Source organism: Panthera pardus, unplaced genomic scaffold, assembly GCF_024362965.1.
Source record: "Panthera pardus isolate Hobbes unplaced genomic scaffold, ASM2436296v1 HiC_scaffold_27, whole genome shotgun sequence".
NCBI classification, from domain to species: domain Eukaryota; kingdom Metazoa; phylum Chordata; class Mammalia; order Carnivora; family Felidae; genus Panthera; species Panthera pardus.
This window is the reverse complement of record NW_026526843.1, coordinates 88,776,265-88,796,603: the sequence shown is the minus strand read 5'-3', so window position 1 is coordinate 88,796,603 and position 20,339 is coordinate 88,776,265. Positions and strand designations below refer to the sequence as shown.

Sequence of the window (20,339 nt, the reverse complement as noted above, 5' to 3'; positions counted from 1 at the left end):
TCCAGAAGCAGGCCCAAAAGACCCCCAAAGGCTGAATTCTTAGCCATCAACACAAATTTATCAGGTTGAAGTTACAATAACCGTCACAGCTACAAAGAGGTGAGGAAAAAATCTTTATAGAAAATTAGTCATATGTAATGTGTTAAAATGAAATGGTACAAGCTCTCAATGCTTAAATGTTATGGTCCAAAATGCAGACATTATGGGATGGAAAGGGTTAATAAAAGATTGGCTATTAGCAGCTCAGTTTAGAGAAATTTCTATAGAGGATATCTATTCACCTGTCGTCCTTTTGGTTGGGTAGTTGATGGCAAGTCCTGTAGAATAAAGCCAACCCAGGAGAAAAATTTTCATTTACTTTTCAAGAGTACAAGGTAATTTGTGTGTTCTGTTACAATATGGTTAAAAAAATGAGCTAGATTTCAGTTGTAAAGAGATCATATACATTATTCCATTTCTCAGAAATGTTGAGTTATCAAAAAAAATCAAACCCAGGCCATTTAGCAGCAAGCTGAAGAAAGCGGGTAAGTTTAAGCAAGAGAGAAAATGTGTTCTTAAGAAACAACTCAGCATCTTCAACACAAAAGCCACTGCAAGTGAAATAGCCCTATTAAAAACAAAAACAAAACCCCAAACTAAAAAAGAGCTGATGCCCTTTTCAACTTAGTCACTGCAATCAGATTTTGAAAAATTCAATGGCTATATGGATTTTCACCATCTTTAAAGTATTACATGTAAACTATTATAAATGAATTCCTTTGGTAGCCTATTTCGAAGTTAAAAATAAAGGTTGTAGGAAATTTTCTCCCATAATTTCTCTTACTGACATCATTCCATTAAGAGGATCTCTAAATCGTTTAAAATTTTATCTGATTAAAAACAGTTGATGTGTTTTTAAAGGGCACATTAAGAGGAAAGAAGCGATACTGCTGCATTTGTAAAACTCTCGACAAATTTCAACAGCAATATCAGCAACGTAAAGATTTTGTTACCCCGAAATACCACATACTTGCACCTTAAGTGCTTCCGTTTAAGTAAGTGAAAAACAATTCATATTGCAAAATGAATCGTTCTGAAAAAATGGTAAAATTCTAAGTTCAAGTCAAAAGATCAAGTAGTTTGTGTTAAAGATGTGATAACAGCGTGGCTTAAGTGCAGTTTGAAGCCAGTTCCTTTTGCTTTTCATATCCAGGCAAGGCTTATAATTCACAAAAATATGTGCACGTACCACAATAACAGAGGGCACACCAATTCATAACGTAGATAGCGGAAACTAAAACATGTTGCTGATATCACTCAGAATAGACAACTACAAAGCCCGAGAATACCCACATGCCTACTCTGCAAAATCCTTACGTTTCTTCATCTTTCTCCAATTAAAAAAAAAAAAAAACATTTAGAAATTTCAACAAATTGCCACTTATATCCTTTGCGCAAGTCCGAGCAAAGTCATAAATGCTAGTGGGGTGACACAGAAATATTTTGAGAATGACCAAGGCAGTCTTGAGCTCCAGTTCTTCAAATTTAACTAGTGAAAGGGATTTTTTTTTTCACGAGAAGAAAATGTGGAAAAGGCTTTCCGGGGGTAAACTGCATTGTAGCTGTAGTAGCCTTGTATATCGGCAGAAGACAATATTTCCACTGAACACATGTAGCTAGAACACTCAAGGCAGGTGGCACCAACAAAATTGTCACACTTTGCTGTGTGGAGCTAGAGTTCTTACCGAAACAGAATTGTTAGTGCTGCTATGACCATTAGCTGGGGACTGTCTGGAAGTGGAGGGGGAATCTCTCTGAAATAAGACACAAGGTTCATTAACACAGAACACCAGCACAGAAACAGAGATATTCACATCAACAGTTACAACCACAGTCTGACAACCGTTTCCTCTGAGGTTTTAGCTGCAAAGGTGCTATGCTGACTTACGTGCATGGTTTCACGGAAGTCTGACAAAATTTTTGCAGTCTGAAGATTCACATATTGTAAGTGATGGCCACGTCCTTTATTAAGAATTTCTTTCCTGTCTCCAACATTCTATGCAACCTTGGCTTACTTTAAAGTGAGACCCGGAAGAGTGAATTGGTATTAAAATCCTATCAGGTACTGTGAAATGACAAATATCACTAGAAACTTATTGTGCTGAAGATCCCAACTGCCTAATTTTTGTTGAAAATTAGGCTTGAAAAGCATGTAATAGTTTTTAGGTACCTCGGTGTCAAAATTTACTGAATGACTCATTTGAAGTGAAACAAATCTAAAAAAAATAAACCAAAAGACTTCTCATGTCATAATCACCTTGGAGTCCTTCTAGGACAGAAATTACTAATAAGGGTAAAAGATAGACATACACCAGAGAAGAAACCTTTATTCTTTAGATCATTTTAGCAGATTGATTAAAACAATAACCTTGAGCCTCTAAAAATATTATACTTCTGGCAAAGGTCTCCGGAGGCACAGCCACTCTCCCTAGATCGGCAGTCCTCAGTCACACTCTCTATACTGTGTGGCACACTCACAATCCTTTCTGGGCTCCATTCCCTTATTTTCCAAATCAGCTTTAATGATAATGAGGAGAGGAAGGAAATATGTATTTTGACATTTTTGGTTTAGTAGAGTTCTTTGAAACCTTTGAGATGGACGTGTCTGCTCAAAAGGCATTTGTTTTTTTCTAGAAGATCTAAAGAAAACTTCTGGAACTTGTTAGCTCTTTAAATAATGGGCTCCCTTAGATGAGTATTCTCAAATCTTCATGAGCAGATTGATTTCTAGGTCCACTCCCAGAGACTTAAGTCACTGGGGCCAGGGTGAGGGCAGCAGTGTCCTCTTTTGCCAAGGAGGGTACAACGATGTGGGTGGCCAGAGAGCCCTTCTTTGGGAAGTATTGCCCTAGCTGGGAAGAGTCCAACCATAGGTTTGAGTTCTGCCAGAGAACAGGAGGGTCAAACAGGTTGGGGTTAAGGCTAGGAGGGTAATATCATTTTTTCTACTATTTGGAGGTAAAGGAGATAAGGCGGGGGGCTCTTCTTACTCAAGCGTAGAATTTACACATGTAATAATACTAGTCCCATCCTAAAACCAGTTCCACCACTTAAAAACCACAAGAGAAACTTATGTTATATTAATAACTAACAACATCCTCTGGTTAGTTAACTAAAAAGACAAGAAAAAAATCAATCATATTTACTAAATTTCTTCAATGATGAGAAATGGTATGAAGACCACCTGCGATTTTAGGATATTAAAATGCTGCACATAAAAAATGTGTGTGACATTCTCTCCTTCCCAGCAAGGTTTGTGTTCTAGGTAACCAATTGTGAAACCATGAATCCTGGAGCAGAAGAAGTTCTGCATTTTCTTTTGAGGTATAGTATTAATTGAAGTTCCATAAAAAGCCACCAAGAGGAGCTCAAAACCTGATGTAACAGAAACCCCAATTGTCATGGTTCACTAAAAATATACTGGGCAAAACTACAAATTCTTAGACATATCTTCAATAGGTTTAGAGAAAAAACATGAAGCCTCTGAGTTTGCTTGTGAAATTTACAGCATTGCTAAGAGCCTGGAAGAAGCCTTATAATTCCTCCCTCAGCTTTTCCTGAGGTCAAATTCAATTTTCTAGAGGAGTTCCAGTAAGTTACTTGTGAGTCCTACAAAATTCACTGTGGGAAATGTGTACGCACATGGATGCATACACGCTTGGAAGATGCACACGGAAGAACAAGCTTCGGAAAATAATGCTCTGTGTGTGTAATGCCTGAAGGATGATCCCTTTCATGCCAGTTTGTGTTTCCAAATACGAAAAGGATAGCTTTTGGAATCTCATTTAATAAGCAACAGAAAACTGAATAACATAGCTTGGAAAAGCTACAGTTTCTATACGGTACACTTACCGTAAGAAAGAAACTTGGGGGCTGTATTACTCTAAAAAACTTCCTTGTGAATCACACAATGTTCCATGTTTAAGCGATTGCACAGAAGGTTGCAAAAGCCTATACTCCCTCTAATAAAGCCAGTTACCAATTCGTCACGGACTTAACACCTATCTAGGGACTTGTCGCAATTATTTGAGCACCTTGATCTTAACAGAAATAGATCACTTCTTAGATTCTTGGAAAGAAGAACTATCTGTGTGATTTCTTAATAAGGGAAGTGAATGTACTTCCTGGAAATATTATCGCAATTATCTTTTTTGTTGTTTTTTTTTTTTTTCCTCAGAGACTCCATTTGTTCTTATTAAGCCTCATGTCATTATTTATAGCTCCTCTCTATTTTGCTCCGGTTCCAGCCTGCAGAAAGTTCAAGTGCTGAGGAGTTCCCCGTGGAAGCAGGGCTGAGTAGGTGAATGGAACCTACTCTGTTCCGTTATCTTTGTTGTAAAATTGGTGTGCAGTGATCAACAGCACAGGCAGAAACAATTTCCCAGAAAGCCAAAACATTCAGCCATCAGCAGACAGTTAGTTAAGAACCCAGAGGAGACAGGGGTGTGTGTGTGGGGGGTGGGGTTGCGCCAGAGCCATTACCTCACAGGACGATGACTGAGTGCGGTAACTTGGCACGATCTTGAAGGTGATACTCCCCCGCATTTCCCGCTGGAGGAAGAATAAAGGAGAGCTCTCTTAACAAACAAATGTTGCACATAAAGACAAGTGAGAAACCACTCGACTTGTGTGTGTTGTGTGTGGGGTAATTAATGCAAGCCAGCTGAGCACGCATGGGCCTAACATGAAATCGAAATCGAGTTATAAGGTAGGGGCTGCTCACAGGAATAGAAATTGTTCTTGGGAGACATCCCTGCAAAGTCAAGGCTGGCTGCCTTGTTCATGCAGGAGTGGTGGAAACAGACCTCGGGTGGTTACCTTTTTATAGGCACAAAGATGAAAACCTTTAAGTGCCTTTCAAAAGTGAACATGAATCGAGCCAGTCAAGAGAATAAGTAATTACATAAAAATGATATTTGGTCTTCTACATTATGATGGTGCTCCATTAAGTTTGCCGCTTCTTTCATAATTTTGGCCTTATTGTTTTTACTGTGGTGAGTGAGGGTGCTTCTAATAGATATTCATAACATGGGAGGCTGCTACAATTGTGGTAGGAAGATGGTCCCAGAACATCTGCCTCCACTCAGCAGGACAATGAACATAGGCCAGGGACTGTCATCCTGCTTTTTTAATGCAAAGCCAATTGTGAACACAGATTTTGGATATGTACGGTAAAAAATAGCTTGGTCTACTATGTCTTTCCTTCCTTCTGTGCCGTGGAGAAATCTAATACAGCTGGCTATGACTCAGCTAAACAGGAACAAGGTTTCTGACATTGCTAATGTCAGCAGGATTGGGGTCAGTGAAAAACCAGTTCACAGATACGCACAAGTTGCTTGTCAGTCCTAAAAAATTCACTGTGGGAAATGTGTATGCACATTGATGCACACCTGCTTGGAAGATGCACATGGGAGAACACGCTTCAAAAAATAATACTCTAGCTGTGTGTATAATGACCGAAGGATGATACCCTTCACGCCAGGGGACTGGAAAGGTTATCTTTACAGGTCTGCTCAGTAAGAAACAGGAGATCAAGGATGAAACGAGAGCATTGAAGCCCACACTGCTAGATGGGCAAGATGTTTCCAAACTCTGAGACATGCAAACATTTTCTCAGTTGTCTACCCCTCCACCCCCAATTTTTTTTAAAGTAGGCTCCACGCCCAGCGTGGATCAAGACCTGAGCTGAGATCAAGAATCAGACACTCAATCGACTGAGCCACCCAGGTACCCCCCGCCCCCGCTCCGTTGTCAATTCTTATAAATGTTGTAGAAATTCAAGTCCACACAAACGATAGTATCAAAAATACTCTGATTACAAAAGAATACCCCTTATCTGTGCGTTAAAAAACAAGCTAACAAACTGAAAGTCAATCTTGGAAAAAGACAAAGAAACTTTCATTTACTCACAAGCATTTTTTGCAGCTGTTCCACCGTTTGATTAGCCACACTGATGCCATTAATCTCTCGAATTTCATCACCGACATGAAGTGTACCTAAAGAAAGGACACGAAACGTGAAATTAATATATATACATATTTTAACAACAAAATCCAAAGGCAGCAATGTAAGTAATTAAAAAAAATTAAGCTAAACACTGAAGGCCAATATTTCAGAAACAGGTACAGCTTTGGCTCACCCAAGTGTCACGTAGTGAACTCACCAAAACAGATACATTTACTTATAGAAGACACACTTTTGAAAGATGGCTGTGGAAATCTGCTGATTTCTGAGAGAGGCACTGTGTATAGTCGTTTAAAATGACAGTTTCTAGATCTAGCGTGTCTGGGTGCAAATCTCAGCCACATCACTTACTAGAGTTAAGACCTTGGGAGGGTTACCAAAACTTTCCATGTCTCGGTTTTCACATTTACAAAATGGAGATGAAAATAGTACCTATTTCATATGATTGTTTTGAGGATTAAATTAGCTTAATATGCACAGAAGGATTAGAAATGTTCTTGGCACACAGTAAGTACCATTTAAGTGTCCGTTATTAATTTTTACCATTATTATCTACCAAATACCATACAAAGAATTGTGATAATACCTGTACAATGCTAAGCTTATGGTAGACAAAACACAATCCTTTTATAATAATTTGGTAGGCATTTCAGGGTCCTGTAATACTTAAATTGGAAAAAGTGACCAAGAACCAATGCTTACAGAGTTATGTAAAATTTTACTTCCTTGTTTATAAATTGTGCACACATTAACATGCTGACCTATTACGAAAAGCTCACAGTGTCTTTTACAGGTACATACTAAAATGTCCATAAAGAAAATAAGATGCCTGTAATTTGCTTCAAAATAATCCAGGGGAGTGGACAGTAGGGCAAGTATGGATGACACCAGCGTGGCCATGAATTACCAGTAATTCTAGTGGGTTATGGGTACATGGGTGATCACTGCACTATACTTTCTACTTTTCTCTACTTGAACTCACTGCACTATTCTTTCCACTCATGTTTGAAAATTAACATAATAAAAATTTGGAGACTTTTTCCAATATGGCTGATTAGCCACTCGAAGAATTTCTCACAATGATCTCTCACCTAGGGTACACCTCTTCAAGTGTTACTGGTCTCACAACAGGAGTATAAATGCCTAAGAGCACTTCCTACTTCCTTATCTACCATCAGCTCCACATAGAAACCTGTGAGCTGGATCCAGAGTGGTAGCAAACTAAGGGTGGAATGAAATAGTGGAAAGGGTGAATGACATAGTAGCAATGCCTGCTAGCTGGATTCTGAGCCTTGGGCCAACAGCAAGTTAGAGAAGCTGAGCCTAGGAATCTGTAGGGAGGCAAGACTCAGATCTGTGGTGCTCCATGGTAACTAGTAGAAGAGGGAACAAACTCTCTCTGGAGGAAAGTGTTCCCAGCTTAGGCCCACAGGACTTCCACTAATTGGAACAATGAGCTCACAATCAAAGACCACCAAACACACAATAAGGCAAACTACTACGTGAGTCATCAGAAACAGAAAAAACAGATTTATTTACATTTTTTAAAATTTATTTTTGAGAAGGATATAAAGAGTAAGAGGGGGAGGGGCAGAGAGAGGAGACAGAATTCCAAGCAGCTCCACACTGTTAGCACAGAGCCTGATGTGGGGCTCAAACCCACGAACTGTGAGATCATGACCTGAGCTGAAATCAAGAGTTGGACATTTATCCGACTGAGCCACCCAGGTTCCCCCAGAAAAAACATTTAAATCACAAGGAGAACAGATACTGGAATGATCAGATACAGAATGTAAAATGGCTACACATTAATAAAACTAAGTACAAATGACTAGTACTTCTAGAAAAGAAAAATATAACTGGTGATATAAACCAATGAATCGATGAGTTGAACAGGAATTCAGATATGGCTGAAGAGAGTTTCAGTGAACTGGAAGAAAAAACCAAATAAATTACCTAAAATGCAAGTCAGAGAAATAAGGAGATACAGAAAATAGGAAATAAATAAAGAAAATAGGAAAAGAAAGAGATACGGAGGGAATGTCTAGCGCATGTCCAGTGGAGTTCAGAAGGAATATGGACAGTGGGGAAGAGGCAATATTTGAAGAAATAATGGTTGCAAACTTTCCTATCTGGCGAAAACATGATTATACAGATCCAGGAAGAATAATGTATCCCAAACAGGATAAATAAAAGAAATCCATGCTGGATGGTAGTGAAACTATAGAACATCTAAAGACAAAGACCTTAAAATAACCAGAGAAAGCAAGGACAATTCTAGTGACATCAGACTTTCCGATGTCAAACAATGGATGCCAAAATACAACAGAATGGTAACCATCAACCTAAAATTGTGTTCTCAACAAAAGTAATTTTCATTATTGGGGCTGAAATAAAATATTTACAGATAAATACCACCTGAGAGAGTTTATCAACAGGAGACTGGCACTAAAGTAACTTTTAAGGATGTGCTTTAGGAAGAAGGGAAATGTTCCCCAAAGATGGTCTGAGATTTAAGAAGGAATGGTGAATTTACACCTGAAACTAATATAACACTGCATGTTAAGTATACTGGAAATAAAATTAAAAAAAAATAGAAGGAATGGTGAGTAAATAAAATTATAAACATTTATGTAAATCCAAACAAAAATGGTCATATATTAATAGTAATTACAAATTTGTGAATTTAAAACAGGACAGAACTAAAATACTGGGCAAGAATAATATGTAAATCAGGAATACAATCAAATTTAGTGTTCGAATGTCTTTGTATTCTTTGGGAATGGGATTAAGATACTGTTTCACTTCAGTATATTTAATGTTAAATATGTATGATAAAATTTCAAGGTAACCACCTAAAAAATAGAAATAGAATGCTGAAATTCTAAACTACCAGGGGGAAAAAAGGGAACAAAAAATGAACAGAAAACCAATTACAAAATGGAATAAATATAAATAAAAAAGCAAGATGACAGAAGTCACAATAAATATCAATGGACTAATGCCCATTAAAAGATGGTGATCATCAAAGTACATTAAAAAATGAACAACTTAGCTTAAAAAATGTTTGCAAGAGACACACTGATGCATACAAGCAGAGAATGGTTGGAAATAAAAGCATGGAAGAAGACGTGCTAGCAAATACTAAAATAAAACTGGAATAAGTGTATTACTATTAGATAAATAGGTTTTAGCAGTTTTAATGTTAACTTATTTGGAAAGAGAGAGTGAGAGTGGGGGTGGGCAGAGAGAGAGCGGGAAAGAGAGTATCACAAGCAGGCTCCACACTCAGTGGGGAACCTGATGTGGGGCTGGATCTCATGATGGTGAGATCGTGACCTGAGCCAAAATCAAGAGTCAGATGTTCGACCAACTGAGCCATGTAGGTGCCCCTTAATAAATAGGTTTTAAATAGAAAGTATTAAGAATAGGAATGGTTACCACATATTTCCATGCACCTAAGAAGACAGCTTTAAATAAAGCCAAAATTGAGAGCTCTACGGGTAGGAATTGAAAAACACTACTGTGATAGTGAGATATGTCAGCAATTACTGATAGGTCAGGTAGACAAAAAACTGTCAAGAAATAGAAGATGTGAAGAAAACAATTAATAGCCCCAAGCCAATCATCATATAGAGAACTTTCCATGCAACAGTTAAAGAACAAACCTTCTTAAGTACATGGACCTTTACAAAACTGATTAAAGTCCTATGCCATAACGTAAGTCTCAAGAAACCTCAAAGAAATGGTGTCATACAGACCACACTCTCTGACCATGGTGCAATTAAGTTAGAAGTAAATTATAAAAAGATACATAGAAAATCTTAGATGTAGTATGTAAAAAAACACTCCTAAATAACTGTGGGTCAATGAAAGATACCATAATAGGAATTTAAGAGTACTTAAAACTGAATTACAATAAAAATTCTTCATATCGAAACTGGTGGAATACAGATAAATGAGTACTTAAGGGTAGAGTTTACACTCAAATGCATATATTAGAAATAAAGACTGGGATAAATGAACTAAGCATCTAATTATGAAAGTTAGATACAACCAATAAGAAGTAGAATGAAGGAGAGAAATAGAAATCAGGTCATAAAACAATGAAATAGGAAATAAACATACAACAGAGAGAATTAACAGAACCCCAAGTGGGTTTTTGAACAAAACCCTGGCAAAGTTAATTAAGGGAAAAAAGACAAGGCACAAATAAACAATTTTAGTACTAAACAAGGGGACATAATTACAGAGATGGCAGGGAATAAGAAGCTTAGTGAAATAATTTTTAAAACTTTTTTTTAAGGAAAATGTTAATTTACCAAACTCACTCAAGATACAGAAAGCCCGAATGCCCGAATAACCATTAAAGAAACTGAAGCAGTTGTTAAAAAAAAAAAAAAAAAAGAAAAAAAGAAATCTTTCCTAAAGAAACCCAAGTCCAAAACCAAACGCCAGGCCTTGATAGTTTTATAGGTAAGTTCTACCAAACTTTAAAGGTACAAATCATTCCAATATTATACAAAGTCTTTCAGAGAAATCATCAAGGGAGAAGGCTCTCCAAGTCATTTTATGAAGTAATGTAACTCTGAAATTAAAACCATACAGAGAAAGATGAGAAAGGAAAACTAATTACAGCCCAGTCTCACTCATAATTGCAAATACAAAAATCATAAACAAAACATTACAGGATCCAGCAGCACATACAAAAAAAAAAAATAACATACAATGACTAAGTTGGGTTTATCTGAGAAGTGCAAAAGGGCTTTATCATAAGAAAATCTTTAAAAGTCATTTACTACGTTAATAGATAAAAGAAAAAAAAACAAATGATCATCTCAGCAGATGAAGCGCATTTGATAAAATTCAAACCCAATCATAATGAAATGGTTCAGCAACTAAGAATATAAGAGAACTTCCTCAGCCCTAATAGAAGGCATCTACTAAAATCTACAGTAAATGTTATTCTTCATGGGAAACATTGGAAAGCTACCTTTCAAAAACAAGAATAGGACCAGGATGTCCACTACACCACTTTTTTTTGAATTAAAATATTTTTTTAACATTTATTTACTTTTGAGAGACAGATACCGAGCATGAACATGGGAGGGGCCGAGAGAGAGGGAGACACAGAATCTGAAGCAGGCTCCAGGCTCCGAGCTGTCAGCACAGAGCCCAACATGAGCTCGGACCCATGAACTGTGAAATCATGACCTGAGCCGAAGTTGGACACTTCACTGACTGAGCCACCAAGGGCCCCCCCCACTTCTTTTTTTTTTTTTTTTAAGTTTTGTTTATTTATTTGGTGGGGGGGATGAGGGGCAGAGAGAGAGGGAGAGCGAGAATCCCAAGCAAGTCCTATGCTGTCAGCACAGAGCTGGATATGGGGCTCGATCCCCTGAACTGTGAGATCATGACTTGAGCCGAAATCAAGAGTCGGACACTTAACCAACTGAGCCACCCAGGCACTCTGCTGTACATCACTTCTTTTTTAAACATTTCTTTAATGTTTATTTATTACTGAAAGACAGAGAGAGACAGGGTGTGAGCAGGGGAGGGGCAGAGAGAGAGGGAGACACAGAATCCAAAGCAGGCTCCAGGCTGTCAGCTGTCAGCACAGAGCCCAACGTGGGGCTCGAACTCACGGACTGTGAGGTCATGACCTGAGCCGAAGTCAGACGCTCAACCGACCGAGCCACCCACGCACCCCTGCTGTCCACCACTTCTATCAGAGATGGTAGGTCCCAGTCACACAGTAATACAAGGAAAAGAGATTACAGAAACAGTAATGTTGTGACTTTACTGAATTTGTAGCAAATTATTACAAATAATAAACAGAAAATTCATCCTGGAGTCTAAAACCAATTCTCCTGTGTGAGCAGTGTCTACTCACGTAGCCTATAATGATTCCCGGGAAGCCAGCAGTAGTGCCAGGCATCATCTGTGTACACAGTGGTCGTTTCTAAAGAGGATGGAAAGGCACTGAAATGCTTACAGTGTTACTTCTTGCTCTCGGTGGGGGGGGGGGGGGGGACTGGAGGGGGGTTAAGGAAAAAGCAAAGAGGTGCTAAGGACAAAAAGAACCTGATCTCAAAGAAAGGAAGCCTAATTTTTTGCAAAGGAGAATAATTTTTGGATCAGCCTCTAAATACTAGCACATATAACTCAGCCCTTTCAGAAAGGAGGCTAAAGCTGCATGTCCAAATCTTGCCTTCCCTTTTCTCAAAAACACCTTTACTGCAGGCCTCAGTGAATTCCTTTCCCAGAATGACTGCAATTACTGGAGCAAGTATTAAAAACTTAATCTAGATCTGATATCTCTTATTTTACCATTGAAGTTTTATATTATTATTTATCAAATTCTAATTTCCTAATTTAGAAATGGTGTATCTCATTCCCGAGTAAATTTAAGAGAGCAATTCTTGAATTGCCATTCTATATATACAAACAAATACGAATGAATGAATGAATGAATGAATGAATGTATGTATGTATGTATGTCCCAGAATAGATGCCTTCCATGTATCCTGGGGCCAGGTATGATACTTTGCTTTATCCCCCAGGGTCTTTCCTAAGTCAGGATCCAAACAGTGATTCAGAGATATTCCAGCAACAGAACTATAATATGCCCTCCCTGCCTTATCCACAGGCTGGAGTATGCAGAGATGAATATGAACAAATGGAGGCCAATGGTGATAAAAACCAAAGACAGATAACTTAAATAGATCATTTATGGGGACCACAGATTAAACAGATCTTTTATATGGATCACAAAAAAAAAATACTTTCTCCACTAGGCTGCAGGAAAAAAGGTTAGGGAGGGAAAGAATCACATACAGAACTTACCTTGCCTGTGAATCATGCCCCCGTGCATAATTCTTGCAACAATACAATGATTTAGCTCATTCATTTTTAAAGTGATTCCCTGTAAAAAGTTAAGTAAAATAGAATTACCATTCCTTTTTATGTGGTTTCACTGTAGATAATTTTATTTATAAAAGTTAGGAAAACATTCAAGAAAATTTGGAAAATGAAGGAAAAAACCACCAACAAAAATGTTGTTTTTGGTATTTTGATTGCTATAATAATAGTAATACATATATTTTATTTTGTGATTTTAGTTTTCTACTTATAATTATTTTCCATGTTGCTAGTCATTTTTAAAAGCTTTTCAATAAAAGCAATGTATAATTGGACACACAAGGTGTACAATTTGAGAGGTTTGACATATGTATACATATGTGAAACCATTACTATACTGAGTATATATATAGTAATGGTTGTGGGATATATATATATATATATACACATATATATATACACACACACATACACACTCATTACTATGCTGAGGAGTGTGTGTGTGTATATATATGTATGTGTGTGTATATATATATATATATATATATATATATATATATATATATATATACCTCACCCGTAAAAGTTTCCTTGTGCCCATATATCTATATATATACACATATAGATATATCTAGATATATCTATACATATGTATAACCATCACCCATAAAGGTTTCCTTGTGCCCACTGATAATCTACTCCCATCCTTGTACTCCTTATACCTACTCTATGGTCCCTCATACTGTATGCACTCTTTTTTGTTGCTTTTCAAAAATTCACAATGTGAGATTCAGTCATATTGTTGTATGTATCAATAGTTCATTCTTTGTCTTTGCTGAATATTCCATTGTATGGATATATCATTTTGTTTATCCATTCATGGACAGAATTTTTTCCCTAGCTTTTGGCTATTAGAAGTGAGCTGTATCCCTAGGTTAGTCTCCAGTTGGTCATGATGTATTCTTCTTTTGTTAAGGTATGAATTTGTTTAGAATTTTTGCGTCTATATTCATGAGGGATACCAGTCTGTAGTTTTCTTTTCTTGTAATGTCTTTATCTGGTTTTGGTATCAGGATAAAAATGGTAGCCACCTAATTATAACGATGATGATGATGATGATGATGATGATGATGATAATGATGATGATGATGATTTGGGGAGAATCCCTTCCTTTTCAATATTTTGGGGAAAATTTGTGTAGAATTGGTATTACTTCTTTATCATATGTTTGGTAGATTTTACCAGTAATGTCATCTTGGAGTTTTCTTCGAGGAATGGTTTTTAACTACAAATTCAATTTTTTTTTCAATATATGAAATTTATTGTCAAATTGGTTTCCATACAACACCCAGTGCTCATCCCAAAAGGTGCCCTCCTCAATACCCATCACCCACCCTCCCCTCCCTCCCACCCCCCATCAACCCTCAGTTTGTTCTCAGTTTTTAACAGTCTCTTATGCTTTGGCTCTCTCCCACTCTAACCTCTTTTTTTTTTTTTTCCTTCCCCTCCCCCATGGGTTTCTGTTAAGTTTCTCAGGATCCACATAAGAGTGAAACCATATGGTATATGTCTTTCTCTGTATGGCTTATTTCACTTAGCATCACACTCTCCAGTTCCAACCACGTTGCTACAAAAGGCCATATTTCATTCTTTCTCATTGCCACGTAGTATTCCATTGTGTATATAAACCACAATTTCTTTATCCATTCATCAGTTGATGGACATACAAATTCAATTTTTAAATAAAGTAGGGCAATTCAGTGTATTCCTTCTTAAGTGAGCTTTGGGGTGTTTTTGTCTTCTACGGAATTGGTCCAGTTCATCTAAGTTGTTGAATTTCTTGTCATAAAGTTGTTTATAAGATTTCCGTAATTTTTTTTTGTCTGTAGATTCTGTAATAATGTCACTTTTTTTATGCATGACATTGGTAATTAGTGTCTTCTTTTTCCTGATCAGTCTGATCTTCTCAAAGAAATAGCTTGTTTTATTGATTTTTCTCTATGCTGTTTTCTATTTAACATCCACTTCGATCTTTACTATTTCTTTTCTTTCACCCACTTTGGATTTAGTTTGTTCTTTTTCAAAAAAATTAATTTGAGAGAGAGAGAGAGAATGAATGAATCCCAAGCAGGCTCTGCACTGTCAGCATGGAGCCCGATGTAGGGCTCAAACCCACGAACTGTGAGATCATGACCTGAGCTGAAACCAAGAGCCTGTCACTTAACCAACTGAGCCACCCAGGTGCCCCTAATTTGCTCTTTTTTGTTCTAGTTTCTTAAAGTAGAAGCTGAGGTCACTTAAGATACTTCTTTTCTAATATAGGTGTTTAGTGCTACACATTTCTCTGTAAGTACTGAGTTAGCAACATCCCAGAAATTCTGGTATGTTGTTTCATTTTCATTCACTTCAAAAAATACTTTTTAATTTCCCTTTTGATTTTTCCTTTGATCCATGGGTCATTTAGAATTGTGTTATTTAGTTTTCAAATGCTTGGGGAGTTTTCCAGAAGTCTTTCTGTTATTCATTTCAAATTTAATCACAGTGTGGTCTGAGAATTATACTTTGATATTAATATAGCTACTCCAGCTTCCTTTTGATTAATGACATCATAATAGAGCTTCTTACATTCTTTCACTTCGAAACTATTTGTCTTTATGTATAAAGCATTTCTTGCAGGCAATATATAATTGGGTCTGCCCCACCCCCCGCCCCATATGAGAATCTTTGCTTCTTAATTTGGGCAATTTAGACTATTTGCATTTCACAGGATTATTGATTCAGTCAGGTATAAATATATCTTCTTGATATTTAATTTCTATTTGTTCCATCTGTTCCATGTTCCCTTTTTCCTCTTTTTCTGCCTTCTTTTGGATTAGCTTATTTCTATTCTATTCTCTCTCTCGTGTTGTCTGACTAGCTATAATTCAGTTTTGTTGTTTTAGTGGTTGCTTTAGGGTTTATGGTGTACGTCTTTAACTTTTCACAGTCCACCTTCAGTGATATTATACAATATCACATATAGTATGAGAACTTTTTAACAGTATACTTCTACTTCCTTTCTCCTGACCTTTGTGCTGTTATACATTTTACTTTTACATATAATAACCCCCAAACATGGTGCCTTTATTTTTGCTTAAACTGCTAATTATCTTTTAAAGAGATTTAAACAATAAGGATGTCCTTTGACATTTCTTATCCTGTAGGTCTAATGAATTCTTTCAGTTGTGGTATGTCTGAAAATGGTTTTGGTTTGCCCTCATTTTCTGAAACATACCTTTGCTGGGTTTAGAATCCTACGTTGAGCAATTTTGTTTTTTCTTTCAGTACTTTAAAGACACTGATCTTCTCAATTGTATTGTTTCTGGTAAGTCTGATGCCATCCTTATCTTTGTTCCTCTCTACGTAACATTTCTTTTTTATCTCTGTTTTCAAGGTCTTCTATTTATTATGGTTTCTTAAACCGTTTGATTAAGATGTACCTTGATGTGGTTTTCTTCAGGTTTCTTGGGTTTGGGGTTCATTGTGGTCTTGCGCCTGCAGATTTCTAGTTTTCATCAAGCTTGGAATATTTTCATCCATTATTTCTTCAAATATCCTTTCTTCCTCACTCTCTCCTCCTTCATAGAGTCAAATTAGCCATATGTTAGGCTGCCTGAAGTTGTCCCAGAGCTCAGTGATGCCTTTTCCGTTTAAAAAAAATTCTTTTTCTGTGTTTCATTTTGGATAGTTTCTATTGCTATGTCTTTGAGTTCACCAGTCTTTTCTTCTCAAATGTCTAATCTGCCATTAATCCTATAGTGTATTTTTCTGCTAATTCTAGTATCTTTGTCAGTTCTGTTTTGATTATTCTCCACTTATAGGTCCCATTTCCCCCCTTCTCTACCTGCCTAGTAATCTTTGACTCAATGCCAGACATTGTGAATTTTATCTTGCTGCATGCTAGACGTTTTTTTATTCCTATAAATATTCTTAGGCTTTGTTCTGGGATATAGTTCAGTTACTTGGGTCAATTAGTTTGATCTTTTGGGTCTTGCTTTCATGATCTGTTAGGCAGGTCTTGAGAAATTCTGAACCTAGGGCTAATTATTCCTCATTACTGAGACAAGATCTTCCTGAGCACTCCATACAATGTACCATGAATTCATATTTCCAGTCCAGCTGGTGGTTAACAGGCAGTGAGTGTTGGGTACTGTTCCTTCTAATCCTCTTGGATGGTTTTTCCTTGGTTCTGCGTAGTTTCCTTTCATTAATGCACTAATCATAACTTAAATACTTCAGGGGGATCATCTACAGATCTCTGGAGTTCTCTCTCTGTGCAGCTCTCTCCTCTTCAGTCCTCTGTCCTATAAACTTTAGGTGCCTAGGTCTCCTCGGATTCTCAGCTCTGTCTCCTCAATTCAGGGTGTCTGCATGCTCTGCCTCAGTTCTCCCTTTCTGTGTTGTGGCCTGGAAACTCCCTCAAGTCAGTAAGGTCGGGAAATCATAAGGCTCACCCCATTTGCTTCCTGTTTCTTAGGGATCATTATCCTTTGTTGCCTGATGTCCAATGTCTTGAAAACAGTTCTTTCATGTAATTTTTGTCTGTTTTTAAATTTTTTTTGGTTATTTCAGGTGAGAGGGTAAATCTGGTCCTTGTTACTCCACCTTGGCCAGAAGCAGAAGCTCCACATATTTAATGCCAGACTACTAGTCTATGGAGATTACTTTTTGTTTTCCCATTATTCTCTATTATAAGATAAACTTTCATAAGCATATTTTTTTGGTACTAGACCTGGCTGATCCTAAAAGTCACATGGGGACCTTTTAAATAATACTGCTTTTTAAATTCACTCTTTGGATTTAGATTAAGGAAGTCTGGAATGGAGCCCAGAAATCTATATTTTTAACAAGCTCCCTTGGTGAAAACTGGTCTTGAATTTAAAATGATTAAGGGTAGGAGGACTACCTTATCTTCTTCATTGGAGAATAACACTCTGTTGGAAAACATATTTGAGGCTTTATAATTTAGATTCTGAATTTGTACAATTCCACAGAATATAACTTTGCTTGGTTCCTACTTTGCAGTCCTTAGAAGTGGTGGGCAAGCAATGTGAAGGACTGGTATATCAAATGTTTCTAGTCCCAACATTCAACTGTAATGTTCAAGTTTCATTTCCAACTTGGATATTCATTAAGCATGTATGGTTACCAAGAGAGGTGCTCCTGGAAGAATGTTATAAGTTAATATGTAACTCAAATCTAATTTCATAAGGGAAATGATAGTATGATGGGGGTTCCATCCTTGAAATGAATAAATTAATGTATTCTTTCAACCAACATTACCATGATCCTGTTATGTGGCAGGCACTCTGTTAGGCACATAATGAATGAGACTATTCATCAGTGAATATACAACAGTGGTGAGACAGACAGGGTCTCTCATGATTAGGGGACCAAGTAGAGTTAACAACATTTATTATTTTGCCTACCCCAAACCTTTCTTTGCAGAGAGGAACTGACTCATCTCTCTGTTCACAAGTTCCCAAATTCCAGGGAAGGGATTGGTCCACCTGGGCTGGGTGCCTACTCGTGAACCTACGCCAGCTTGGGGTAGACTCCTGGCCGTTCCTTGTTTACATAAGCCTTTCCCCTGTTGTCTAAGCTAGTTCAAGTTTGGTCTTTATCACTTGCAACTAAGGGAGTCTCAATCGACTGAAAAGTAATTTCAAGGTGAGTTGCAAATGGGAAAACAAGAGCGTAATGGGAGTGTATCACCCTTGCAGGGTGAATCTAGCATAGTTGGACACATTATAGAAGGTCCAAAAAGCAAAAAAGATCACATAGGTATATGCTGCACAGTAATATAATGCTTTTGATAAGAAAATTAAGCAAGCAAATGAAGCTGTATTAAGTGTAACAGATTTGTACTCCACTGTTGAGAATATCTATTTTACATAAAATAATTCCCATTTTTTATGGCAACCAGTCAAAAGGAGAATACACACCTTCACTAGGATCAAATAACAGAGAAGGGCTTCTTTAAGGAGACTCTTGGTGAGACTCAAGGCCATTTTATCCTTCCTGAAAAAACTAACTCAGGGATACTCTTACTCAGCCTATGTTTTTAGGTAGTCAGCCACCATACAAAAGATCAAACAGATGTCATTGGGCTGCTTTGGAACATGATGATCACAAGACACCTAGACCTCCTTCTTCTGGTCCCTTCCTTCTTCCTGTCTGCTTTGCGTGGCTGAACATCACCCCTTCTTCCTGCCTCTCTGTCACAGCCTTCGCTCTTCTATAGCTCTCTCGTAACTGTTGTTCAACAAACTGTGCTAAACTGCATATTTACCCGTTTAACGTCAGTAGCCCCGTGGAAAGTAAGTTCTGGGAAGGGGCTGTGTCTTATCTGCCACTACATCACTGGCATCCAATACAGCGATCTTCACATAGTAGGCACTTAATAAACATTTGCTAAATGGGTGAATGACTATATAAAATGAATAAATGGATATTAGACTTCTGGAGCTGGGTGGGATCTTGGGGGTGGGTCATTTGGCCAAGTATGCTTTTGGCAACAATTGCTAAGCAAACTATGAACAAACTTGAAGTGATTTGCCCAAGGCACCCAGAAGCTGTTACTGCCTGGGCCTTAAGCCAAAGGGTTGTTTGGATGGCACCAAAAAGGGGTGAAGTGACTGGCATGTCCCCGGTCTGCTGCAAGCACTGGGATAATACAGGAAAAGCAGCAAAGATCACTAAGTGAGAATTACAACTGGAGATATCTAGAGTTAAGGGCTCTCTGGAAATTGCAGTCACAGAATCACTGTTTGGTAGCTCTTCCTTTAACCTGCAAAGCAACTGGGCAACTTTCTTAAGTAGGGAATTTGTTTTTCTATATCCCAATATCCCTTTTCTATGCTCTGAGGAAAAGATGAACGTGTAAGTTTGAATGCCTTTTCTCCGCCCCCTCCCCCCCCAAAGATAGGATTCCTCTCCAAAACATGGAACTTTTCCAATAGTCCTTATCTCAGTGGGTGGCATCATTGTCCATCTGGTTGTGAAAACCTAAAGCTTAAGGGACATCCTTGGTGACTGCTTCTCCTTCAGTCCCCATTGGCAATCTGTCATCCAGGTCTATTGATTTTACTCTTTTTGTTAAATCTGTTCACTTCCTTCCATTTGGTATCTGTGCCTCTAGCCCCCAGTTCCATCCACTCTCCCCAGTCCTGAGGCAGTCACCTCTCCACTACCTATCTCGTCCTCCTCCTCTGCTAATCCATTCTCCACAGGGAGTCTTTCTAAACTGAAAATCTGGTCTTCTCTCCCTGACTGAAACTCTCCAACAGCCTCCCACTATCTCTGATATAAAGAACAGAATCCTTAATGTGTCCTTCAACACTGGTGTGTCCTATTCTGGCCATGCACCGTTGTCTACACTCGAGCCGTGGTGCCTTCTTTCCATTCTCAAACTATGGTATGAGCCTTTCTGACTA

The 20,339-nt window shown here is 37.7% G+C and overlaps 1 protein-coding gene across 13 annotated transcripts in view; it reads right to left on the bottom strand.

The window, feature by feature from the left end:
• CASK (calcium/calmodulin dependent serine protein kinase) overlaps positions 1 to 20,339 on the bottom strand; it is a 232,040-nt gene that overhangs the window by 32,587 nt on the left and 179,114 nt on the right. For 6 of the 13 annotated variants that reach the window (XM_053891690.1, XM_053891693.1, XM_053891691.1 and 3 more), the window contains 5 exons: positions 12,850 to 12,928; positions 5,950 to 6,035; positions 4,522 to 4,590; positions 1,725 to 1,793; positions 282 to 317 (listed from right to left, as the gene is read on the bottom strand). In XM_053891690.1, coding sequence (XP_053747665.1) covers positions 282 to 317; positions 1,725 to 1,793; positions 4,522 to 4,590; positions 5,950 to 6,035; positions 12,850 to 12,928 — 339 coding nt within the window. The remainder of the gene's footprint in view (positions 1 to 281; positions 318 to 1,724; positions 1,794 to 4,521; positions 4,591 to 5,949; positions 6,036 to 12,849; positions 12,929 to 20,339) is intronic. The other 7 variants (XM_053891697.1, XM_053891700.1, XM_053891701.1 and 4 more) reach the window with 3 other exon arrangements.